Source organism: Cottoperca gobio, chromosome 15, assembly GCF_900634415.1.
Source record: "Cottoperca gobio chromosome 15, fCotGob3.1, whole genome shotgun sequence".
In the NCBI taxonomy this organism is placed as follows: domain Eukaryota; kingdom Metazoa; phylum Chordata; class Actinopteri; order Perciformes; family Bovichtidae; genus Cottoperca; species Cottoperca gobio.
The window spans coordinates 23,225,258-23,237,376 of NC_041369.1; the positions used below are offsets into that span (position 1 = coordinate 23,225,258).

General features: G+C 42.3%; 1 protein-coding gene across 1 annotated transcript in view; it reads right to left on the bottom strand.

Moving 5' to 3' along the window:
• Positions 1–9,085: 9,085 nt before the first annotated feature.
• Positions 9,086–12,119, bottom strand: part of LOC115019693 (coiled-coil domain-containing protein 172) — a 21,600-nt gene continuing 18,566 nt past the window's right edge. Inside the window, exon 8 of the mRNA XM_029449183.1 lies at positions 9,086–9,908. Coding sequence (XP_029305043.1) covers positions 9,900–9,908 — 9 coding nt within the window. The 3' untranslated portion in view covers positions 9,086–9,899. The remainder of the gene's footprint in view (positions 9,909–12,119) is intronic.

Sequence of the window (12,119 nt, forward strand, 5' to 3'; positions counted from 1 at the left end):
CTGGAGACAGCCGTGATGAGGAGCTGATTACAAAATCACTGAAAGGAAAATGACTCGGCAGATAAGTAGAAGTGGAGCTCAGAAACTGTAAAAGACACTGAAGCAGACTGAGCACAGGTCAGATAACTGAGAGCAGTGTGGCTTGATATCAGCACCAAAATGATCGGATGTACAATCGAATAGTAGAACATGAATTTCCTTTTTTTTCTAGTGCAATCTTCAGTTATTCTATTTTTCTGTGTATATTTGAAAGCAACATTATGTTTCTATTTTACCTCAACATATCATGATTAAAATCATATTGATGCTATAGCCTACTGACTTGTAATGCTAAAGTAAAGCTAACTGTTACTAACTGCTACTAACTGCTACTAACCGCTACTAACCGCTGCTAACTGCTGCTAACTGCTGTTAACTGCTACTACCTGCTGCTAACTGCTGCTAACTGCTACTAACTGCTGCTAACTGCTACTAACTGCTACTAACTGCTGCTAACTGCTACTAACTGCTGCTAACTGCTATTAACTGCTGCTAACTGCTACGAACTGCTGCTAACTGCTACTACCTGCTGCTAACTGCTGCTAACTGCTACTAACTGCTGCTAACTGCTGCTAACTGCTACGAACTGCTGCTAACTGCTACTACCTGCTGCTAACTGCTGCTAACTGCTACTAACTGCTGCTAACTGCTATTAACTGCTACAAACTGCTGCTAACTGCTACTACCTGCTGCTAACTGCTGCTAACTGCTACTAACTGCTGCTAACTGCTGCTAACTGCTACTACCTGCTGCTAACTGCTGCTAACTGCTGCTAACTGCTGCTACTGCTATTAACTGCTGCTACTTACGACTGCTGCTAACTGCTACTAACTGCTACTGCTGCTAACTGCTGCTAACTTCTACGAACTGCTGCTAACTGCTACTACCTGCTGCTAACTGCTACTAACTGCTACTAACTGCTGCTAACTGCTATTAACTGCTGCTAACTGCTACGAACTGCTGCTAACTGCTACTACCTGCTGCTAACTGCTGCTAACTGCTACTAACTGCTGCTAACTGCTACTACCTGCTGCTAACTGCTACTAACTGCTGCTAACTGCTACTAACTGCTAACTGCTGCTACCTGCTGCTAACTGCTGCTAACTGCTACTAACTGCTGCTAACTGCTATTAACTGCTGCTAACTGCTACGAACTGCTGCTAACTGCTGCTAACTGCTGCTAACTGCTACTAACTGCTGCTAACTGCTATTAACTGATGCTAACTGCTACGAACTGCTGCTAACTGCTACTACCTGCTGCTAACTGCTGCTAACTGCTACTAACTGCTGCTAACTGCTACGAACTGCTGCTAACTGCTACTACCTGCTACTAACTGCTGCTAACTGCTACTAACTGCTGCTAACTGCTGCTAACTGCTACAAACTGCTGATAACTGCTACTACCTGCTACTAACTGCTGCTAACTGCTGCTAACTGCTACTACCTACTGCTAACTGCTGCTAACTGCTACTAACTGCTACTAACTGCTGCTAACTGCTACTAACTGCTGCTAACTGCTACGAACTGCTGCTAACTGCTACTACTCTGCTACTGCTAACTGCTGCTAACTGCTGCTAACTGCTACAAACTGCTGCTAACTGCTACTACCTGCTGCTAACTGCTGCTAACTGCTACTAACTGCTGCTAACTGCTATTAACTGCTGCTAACTGCTACGAACTGCTGCTAACTGCTACTACCTGCTGCTAACTGCTGCTAACTGCTACTAACTGCTGCTAACTGCTACTAACTGCTGCTAACTGCTACTACCTGCTACTAACTGCTGCTAACTGCTACTAACTGCTGCTAACTGCTACTAACTGCTACAAACTGCTGATAACTGCTACTACCTGCTACTAACTGCTGCTAACTGCTGCTAACTGCTACTACCTACTGCTAACTGCTGCTAACTGCTACTAACTGCTACTAACTGCTATTAACTGCTGCTAACTGCTACGAACTGCTGCTAACTGCTACTACCTGCTGCTAACTGCTGCTAACTGCTGCTAACTGCTACAAACTGCTGCTAACTGCTACTACCTGCTGCTAACTGCTGCTAACTGCTACTAACTGCTGCTAACTGCTATTAACTGCTGCTAACTGCTACTACCTGCTGCTAACTGCTACTACCTGCTGCTAACTGCTGCTAACTGCTACTAACTGCTGCTAACTGCTATTAACTGCTGCTAACTGCTACAAACTGCTGCTAACTGCTACTACCTGCTGCTAACTGCTGCTAACTGCTGCTAACTGCTACGAACTGCTGCTAACTGCTACTACCTGCTGCTAACTGCTACTAACTGCTGCTAACTGCTATTAACTGCTGCTAACTGCTACGAACTGCTGCTAACTGCTACTACCTGCTGCTAACTGCTACTAACTGCTATTAACTGCTGCTAACTGCTACTACCTGCTGCTAACTGCTGCTAACTGCTACTACCTGCTGCTAACTGCTACTACCTGCTACTAACTGCTGCTAACTGCTATTAACTGCTGCTAACTGCTACTACCTGCTGCTAACTGCTACTACCTGCTGCTAACTGCTACTAACTGCTGCTAACTGCTACTAACTGCTGCTAACTGCTACTAACTACTAACTCTCCTCTTTCTCTTCTTCAATTTCAGAAGCGAAAAGCACTTTCTTCCAACAACAAATTCAAACCTCTTTCTCCAAATCCCAGAAAACTTTTCTCTATCTTCTCTACCCTCCTCGACCCTCCCAGTCCCCCACCTCCTTCCCTCCTACCGTCCCACTTTGTCAACTACTTTGTAAAAAATATAGATGACATACTTTATTTCCGACTTGCTGACTAACATTTGTTCACCATCCACATCACTTCCCCCCACTCTTCTTTCTCCACTCTCTCTTCGAATGAAGTTCTATCTCTCATTACCTCTGCCCATCCTACCACCTGCCCTCTGGACCCTATCCCCTCTCACCTTCTCCAGTCCTCCTTCCTTTTATCACCCATCTCATCAACACCTCCTTAACATCTGGTTGCTTTCCTAACAATGTTAAGGAGGCAAGAGTGAACCCTCTCTTAAAGAAACCCTCACTCGATCCTTCTGAAGTCAACAACTACAGACCTGTCTCTCTTCTTTCTTTTCTTTCCAAAACACTTGAGCGTGCAGTCTTTAATCAACTCTCGTCTTACCTTCACCAGAACAACCTTCTTGATCCGCACCAATCTGGTTTCAAGGCGGGCCACTCAACTGAGACTGAGACAATGTTAAAGACATTGTTCACTTATACGATTGTACCTATTTGAAGCTATTGTACTTACAAGAATCTTGCTGTTCGGAGTTGTATCTCCATGATTGTTTGCACTTTTTGTACGTCGCTTTGGACAAAAGTGTCAGCTAAATTAACTGTAATGTAATGTAATGCTGCTAACTTCTGCTAACTGTAGCTGCTATCAGCTAGTTAGCTGTTAGCCGTGCTGCCAGGACTGGGAGCTCGGAGCACCGAGGGAGAGTTGCTGTTTCCACCGCTAGCACAGGAGCTTTGGACTGCGAGGAGGAAACGGAGCCGCTGGACAGCTAATGGCAGACCCGAAGAAGAAGTTGACAGAGGAAGAGAAAGGAGAGTAAAGGCTGTAAATGAAAGGCTGGCTGACCTTCTTGCTGTAGAGGACCAGTAAGAAATATCAGCTGGCTCGCTGTGTTTTGTTTTGTTGCACTTGCTTGACGTTTGGCCGTGTTAGCAAAGTTGTGTCCATATTTACGACAGCGGTGTATTAGTGAATTACACTCTGACGAATAAAGTTGATTCGTTCAAATCCATGAAGTGAAATTATTCCAAGATAATTCCATTTGAAGAGATCTGTGACTCGTGTGAATGATCTCAATAACAAGAATACAGTAAACTCATGTTTGTATAACACACACACACACACACAGTTCCATCTGTGGTTTTTGTAAGATTCTCCCCGCGCTCCTCTCATCTCAGCCATTTTTCTTTCAAATGATATTAATGTATGTGTGGTCAGAGAATCACATTCTCTTCTGTGTGTGTTTGTATGTGAACATCTGTGACAGTGTGTGTTTGTTTTGCAGGAGGCTGATGTGGAAAGCCTCCAGTTTTCCTCTCATTCTCTCTGTCTGTGGGGCACCGGGGCCAGTAAATATGTTAGGCCATCTGGACATCTGCCTGTTTATCTGGACAGATGGTCCACCTGAGGGCCAATCGTAGAACATCCACTGGATCTGCAACAGGATGAGATTCCTCCATTCTGTTCTCAGCTCAAATCACAGCAATAAAAACTAAAACTAAAACATCCACGACTGCACTCAGAATAACGTTCCAAGAGAAAGTATTTCAAAACAGAAACAAACAATCCTGCTTTTTGTCTGAGTTCCAGGATCAAAAGGTAAACAGGTAACACTTTACCTGCGTCGTCCAGTCCGTGCTGCAGTCACCTGCCAAAAAGAATTAAAACAAAACTTTATTATTATTTGTTAGACTCCAAGAAAACGCAAATCTAGATTAAATTGCTATTTCTAATCTCTACAGATTACTTGTACACTTCTTTAAGGTTTTAAAAGATGCATTGTTTTAATAATGAGCTCCACATCAGCACATGTAAAGGCCTGAACCTGCCGGAGTTATGGAAATCTGCTGCCACAGATGGTCAGAACTAACTGGTGCATAAAACAAGCAGCTCTGAGGTGAAACATACCTTTAAAAACAGAGACGTGGATGTTTACCAGCACCCATCACAACTCGCTGCATCATTTAACTGCAATAACTTTAAAGCCGTTAACACTCGCTCCTAATTGTGAACAATCTGACGTGACATTATTTAATGTACGGCCGACATTAGAGCTGCAGGTGAGCCGCTGGCTTGCAGGGAGACAGAAAACTGCACAATCATAACTCCTTTGCATTTATTACAACTTAAAGATATTTTGCCATATTTTGCCTGAGGTCACATAATGTCCTCCAGTCCGTTATCTTCAGTTTACATAGTGAGTTGTTGAATATCCCACAATTAAGTATGATTAAATTGTCAGTTTCTGGAATTCACCTCCCAAATGTACAAGCACCGCCTTTCAATAAAACCCAAATGACTCCCGTCTCAGCACTTCAGTGTGAAAAAGACAAAATAATAATTTAAAGAAATGTTTAACATTCAGTTTCATGCTTAATTAATACACAAACAGAGACTCGTTACCACACCTGTCCCACATGGCACGGCAGCCTCAGAAGCTTCTCGTGCCATAAAGTAATAAATGACGCTGACGGCGGCTCATGATTTATGTTTCATGTCATCCGGCCTCTCATGCTCATCTTACTGTTTCTCTATAAAGCAGAGAAGCCATAAAAATAAACTTAAAACTGTCCAAGAAACTTCTGTTTGGTCTGAACCGCTTCCTGTTTTCTCTAAAGTCTCTCTTTTCTCAACAGGGGAACAAAAAAGCATGATGTACCAGCATTCAAATGATTTATTGAAACTGTCACTTGGACGTTGAAAAGTCTGCAAGAATCAGAAAGATGTTCTCTCAATTAAAACTAAAAGAATTCCCCAGATGTTACCAAAAAACTCTGCAGTTTTGTCGTGGACACTATTGGAGCTACGGGACGTCATATTCAAAGAGACGGGAAAACGTTTTTCTTTTGAAGGAATATTAAAAAACACAAGAGCCGTAAAAACATGTTCACGGTGTCGTCTGTTAGACGTGTTTGGCAGGATTAATGTAAAACATGTCCACATTCATAATTGACCATGTTAGCATGCTAACATTACAGCTAACATCACAGAAGAGAATAAAACATGTGGGGACACAATGTGCATCAGGGCGTCTGAAAACAAACTTCTATAAACAGGCTTTATGTCAATCACTGTGCACTTTAAGTTTGAGTTATTAATTGTTTGTTGGTGTATTTAGTTGTGTGTTTCCCATTTATTGCTTCTTTTCAATTGTTGCTGCTTTTGGGTTTTATTGTACTGAATGTACAGCACTTTGTAAATATAGTTTTTTAGAAAAGTGCTAAAATAAAGGTTATAATTATTTATTCAAGACGTTGTCAATACAAGTCTCACAACAAATATCTGAACCTTGTTGCCAACAGCGCTGAATAAAAAGTCAGGATCACCAAAGTCATCAGAATTCATCATCTGGAGAACATGAATGAAATAGTAAATAAATAATATTTATTTAGAGCTTGTAATAGTAATCAGGACGTTAAGGGAATATGTGGTTCAGTTATACCTGTTGGACCATTATTGGTGTTTTCAACCTGATAACCAGAGTGAAGGTCACATGATGATGATGATGATGATGATGATTCCATGACAGGATTTGATCGTGTGCACCTTGAACTCGATACCAGCTGCTGTTGCTTGCAGACAAACAATCAATCAATGAGTCACAAAGCTTCAGGTGGTGCAATCATCAGTGCTTGAGCTCACAAACTGCTCATTTGCTCCTTTGACACATTCACCCTGCAGACGTTCTCACAACATGGCCTTTAGTGTACAAACAGATCGCTGCACATACACTCCAGTGATTGGCAGGAGGTGAACACACAAAAAGGAGCTAATGTTTGAATAAACACAAGTGTAAAAACATATAACTCATCTTTTCTACACAGAGGCGGTTGAGTGAGGATGAATGCCTGTTTTACCAACACCATACGTCACATTGCAGCGTTGAACATTCAGTTCCTCCAGTTTGTCAGCTCAGTGGGAAAGTTAGGGCCTGAGCTCCACAGCTGGAGGCTCCATCCTGCTCAGGGACTCAGGATCTTATTAACTTCCCACTTTCTGAATTTACTAAGTATTGATTTTTGAGCTGCAATCAAAAACAATAAAAAAGGACAAACGACAAACTGGCTGAGACTTTGACATTTGCAGTGGACGGAGTTTAGGATAGAGAAAAACAACAGTGACATTTATAAATAATAAAGGACGGAGCAGCTCTTGCTGATGTGTTTAGTGAAGCATCTGCTTAGGTCCTGTAGTGTTAAACACACACACACACACGTCACCCACATATCCACCTGCACACTCGCACAGAGCAGGTTTTGAGGCAAACAACACCTGACGTGCAAGTCAGCCGTCTCTCGCTACTTTGCACATTTAGTATGGAGACTAAACGTCGGAGTGTGTCGCCCTCTGGAGCTCTGACTCATACGCTAATGCTGCTGCGCTGTGGGAACTACAGGGCGAAAAGGTAAAAATAGCTGATGACCCAAAACACACTTCATGAAATTATTGAGTGGGGGAAAGATCAGAGGACACGTGCTCGTGAATTAATCATTGTTTTAATCAAATGTTGACATAAAAACAGTTTTTGATTGGTTACAGAGGAGCGGTGCAATGCTAAAAGCTTTCCTCAGGGTTCACCAGGTGGAGTTTCACCTTTCTCTGGTGTGAAGTTACAGCTTAAATAATAGGTATTTAAATACTGTTGGCCGAGGAACTCCACAACATATTGTCCTCTGATAAAGTTATTCTTGTATTAGCTATTTACATTTACAGCAGACACATAAGCATTATTTTTTAACTCACCTGTTCATCTCTGGTTTAGTCTCCTAGAAGAGGTGAACTGTGTTAGCATTCTTGCTAGTAGCGTCGCTAAAGGGACGATAAGTAGTTTATTCCAGAGACGTATTTGTAGCAGCAGTTTACAGTCTGACAGAGGGGTTAACGACTGCAGTGATGTTTGATGGACTAATGTTGATCCAACTGTACAAAGACAATACGATGTAGGCTTGTGTGTGCAGTAAAGCTTTCACGTCGTCTTCCACGGAAATCACATTTACAATCCAAGACGAGGATTCATGAATAAATCAAAACGTAACCCTTTCATGATAAGTGCTCAGAAGACTTACTGTTCAGTCACTTTTAGACATTTCTCTACAAATTGGTTCAATTCCGTGTTTTAAAATCACCTGTTTGAGAAAAATTGTCTTGTGAATGTCAAGCAGGGAAGTCTTTCAAAACTCATGCATCAGAATTGATCAATCGTTTTTGGAACGAACCCTTTTTATATTATTCTTTGCACAATAGTGGAGTAATATGAATACATTCGCTGCAGGGCTGGCTGAAGTGGACATGTGGATGAGTGTGGTTGACTGGACCTCCACCCACATTATGCTTTCTTCATCTCTTTCATCATTCAGGTCACATTCAGTTTGACGGGGTAAAAAGAAAAGGCCAGAAAGTTTATCGACAGTCTGAATAAGACTTTTAAGAAATCACATCTGAGGGAGAGGAGCAGAATCATTTTCTTTTTAGCGCCCGTCTCTGTCGCCGACCATCATCTCGCTCCACTTTGAATGTTAGAAGGAACTTAACTACATCCTCTATCTCAACACGGGCACTTTTATGAGCCTCGATATTCAAATAACATTCATTTACAGTCGCATAAAAGGGGAAAATTAAACCAATAACTCACACAGACATGTGCATAAATGCATGCATCACAGCACAACACACAGTTATCATACCAGCACACACCTCACATGGGAAACAACGAGGAGAGGGCCCCACAGCTGGGACTGGGGACAATCCTAAAGCTGCTTCTGGAGCACTAATCTGAAAAGCCTTTTATCATCCGAGGGCCCATTAGCAGCATCAGTGTCTCAGGGAAACGGCGAATGACTGCGAGAGAGAAAGCAAAGAAACGCCCTAACCCTAACGTATCTGCAAGAACACACCGTGAAATCACATCATTTCCTGCTGTTTCATTCTGAAAAAGAGAGATGCTCATTGGCCCTGCAGCACATAGTGACCAGTAACTTGATATCTGTGATTTTGAGAGCCAAGAATCTTGGTGTTAAACCTGATTCCACCCACATTAACAAAATCATCTACGCAACATCACTAAGAATATGTATTTTCTGTCTTTGGCTGATGATCTGCTTCCTGCAGGAGAATCCTCTCGTTTCTCTCTCTCTGCGTGTGTGTGTGTCTTTTCTCCTGTCCGTGTGAGAGGAGGTCGTGTGTGTTTGGCGGCACCTGAAGTTGCTTGTCCTGTTCTTGGATGTGGAAGTCAAACTTCCAGTTGCGATCCTAGAGAACACATAAGTCGTGTGAAATCTGTCTGTTTGTTGATCTTTATAAGAATATTAATGTTCCAAGCAAACTGCATTACAGCTTCTTAATATCTAGAATTTAGTTTGTGAATCAAACAAAAGAATCTCCACCAAGTATAAGTCAAGAACATTTAGATTCTTCCTTTCAAAACAAACAATTCATTTAAAGCAAAAGTGTTTTAATCTTTAACACAATCGATCGCTAACAAAACTTCTCCCGTCGTTTAAAAATGTCATGGTGTCAGCAGCACTAACCCTTTAAACATGAACTATGAACTCTTGCTCTTTCTGTGTGCCCAGAAAGATCAGGTGACGGCCAAATGTCATGTAATCAGTAAACAAGTACATGCTGACAGTCAGCAGGGTAAGTAAAGAGACAGGCAGCAAGGTGCAGGGTGGTACATACAAATACAGACACCAAGGCAAGTAGCAAACAGTAAAAGTATGCAACGCGCAAGAAAGCTAGCCAACAAGCTTAGGAAGCAGTACACAATAAGACACAGCACTGCTGGTGTTCAGGAAGGAGGAAGAGGATAAGAGGACAGGTGGTAAACAGGAGCTCGGTAAGCCGGCAGGGAAACAGGTGTTCAGAAACAGCGCCATCATTTCTTATTCACATTTGCATCTTATAAATATTTGATAAATTAATAGTTTCCTCCATCTGGTGTGTGTTCTGGTGTGTGTTCTGGGGCGGCTGCTGCTGCGGTATGTGGATGTTCTCTACATTCCTGTAGGTGTTGGAGAAATCTGCACGTGAACACATCGCAGAGAGAAGATGATCTTCACGTCTGCACAACAGGTGGCTCCTCTGACATTCCACTAATTTGTCTACAGAGAGAGAAAGAGAAGCTGTCAGTCACTTTTCATAGATTGTTCTCATCCCACCAGCAGACATTTCTGTCACTCTATTAGTTTGTTAATTAGTGTAGGAGGTTAGTGGAGACAGGGAGAAGAAAGCTTCTTTTTGGAGCCTCCTGCTGGGCTTCAGATGTTTGATTCAGCTCAGCTGGAAGCATCGGGCCCACTGCCCGGTACCCTGCTCGTCTCTTCCTTCCCTTCACTTAGATTTCTGTTTGGACAGAAACGCCTGTCTCTACTGACAAGATCGGTTTGCTTGCATCTTTACAAGCTCCAGGTTGAATATAATGTTAAGTTAAACCTTTGCTTCCGAAGGCATTTGCACACTAATCTTTCAAAATGTCTGACAGGGCTGCGTGCTGCACCTTTAAAAGGATCTGCACACAGCTGCTGCAGCTTCTGTGTGTTAAGAAAATAAATCTGCCTTGTGATAAAAGTTAAGGGCTAATTAAAATGAGCTAATAGATGTTATTAGCTATTCATCAGCTGCAATTGCGTTCAACATTTTCCCTGGAGGCACAGTGATCCTCACAAACAGGAAAAGTCTTTGAAACAGGTAGCACGGTGTCTTCCTGAATACCAATTAACTCAGACTGCTCGGCTTTCTGAAGCTCATCCATGTGAATCATTTGACAACAGAGTAGCAGTTTTTCCACGGCTGGATAATGCTGCACAATGCCTCTAAGGGAGGCAGACAAGGAGCGCCGTGGGGAGAATGTCACAAGTATTTGAGAAAGGTTAGACAGAGAGGAGAGCGTGTTGCTATCAAACACGCCATTCTTCATTATGTTTATGCCACACAGTCACACAGGGCTTCTGTGGGTGTGTGTCTGGCTCTGTATTGATGTGCACTGTGGGTAAGTACGTGTGCAGGTATCAAGGCAGAGTGGCCTCCAGAATGTATTCATGTGTGACTTTGTATATAGAGATGGTCTTCTCCAGGGAACCATAGTAGGTCATTGCATTTTAATGCTGTGGAATCTAAAAACATTTACAAAACATTTCATAGAAAGTGAAGAGGAGAGGCGTGTGGGGGCACTTTGTATATTGAGTAATATAGTAATGACATCTGCATGTCACAGCTTGTATTGATGCTGTTATGTCAAAATAAATCTCATCATTTTGTTTAAATAAAGTAGTTTTAGTGTGTGTACCGTGTCTGTATGGGGACATGTGAACATGTAACCGTTTGCTGGTTTAATGTCGCCCATATGCTCCTAAAAGAATAAAGGTCTGGCTGCCAACAGAGAAGCACTGGAGGTCAGTTCATTTGAATTCCAATGGCCAGTAGCTGCTGTGTGCACGAGCACGCAGTTGGTAGCAAGGTGGAGCCCACATGGAGCCGGGGGGGACAGGTCCAAAGGTGCAGGCGGTCTGTGGTGACAATGTTACGTTACGAACAACAAATCTGTGTTGAAACGTGCAGGAGAGCTGGTTAACATGTGGCGGCTGACTAAATAACAGAGCTAACAGCTAACGTTAACAGAGGTTGCATTGAGAAACATTATGATGCGTAAATATAACGTTATCATGATGTGGTCGATTGTAAAATGTAGTTTTTGGTGATAAACTTGAATACAGTTGCTTGAAGGAGATGTTTTCACAGCAATATAAACTTGCTTAAATATAACTTCTTAACACTAGCTCTAAGCAAATATTTAAATAAAAGTGGTCTTTTATGTGTGTTTTTATGCAAATAGCAACTATAGATGACAATAACAAAGACATTTGGATGCTTCACCCTGACCTCTCTCCGGCACGTTAGTCTGGAGCCTTGAGTTTGTCCGTCTCCTGACTTTAAGGAAGTAATAATTCTAACCTTAATGTTTTTCAAACCCTAACCAATCATGATTAATTTGCTAACCTAAAACCAAATCGATTTGGTCCTTAAATTTGCTCTATACAGAATTTAGATCATACTATGAGGGTTTGACGCAATACAACTCTCATGGCTAAGCTGGTGGCTAGCAGCTAATGGTGCTAACAGCTTATGTTGCTGGCAGCTAATGGTGCTAACAGCTTATGTTGCTGGCAGCTAATGGTGCTAACAGCTAATGTTGCTGGCAGCTAATGGTGTTAAGAGCTAATGGTGGCAACAGCTAATGGTGCTAACAGCTTATGTTGCTGGCAGCTAATGGTGCTAACAGCTTATGTTGCTGGCAGCTAATGGTGCTAACAGTG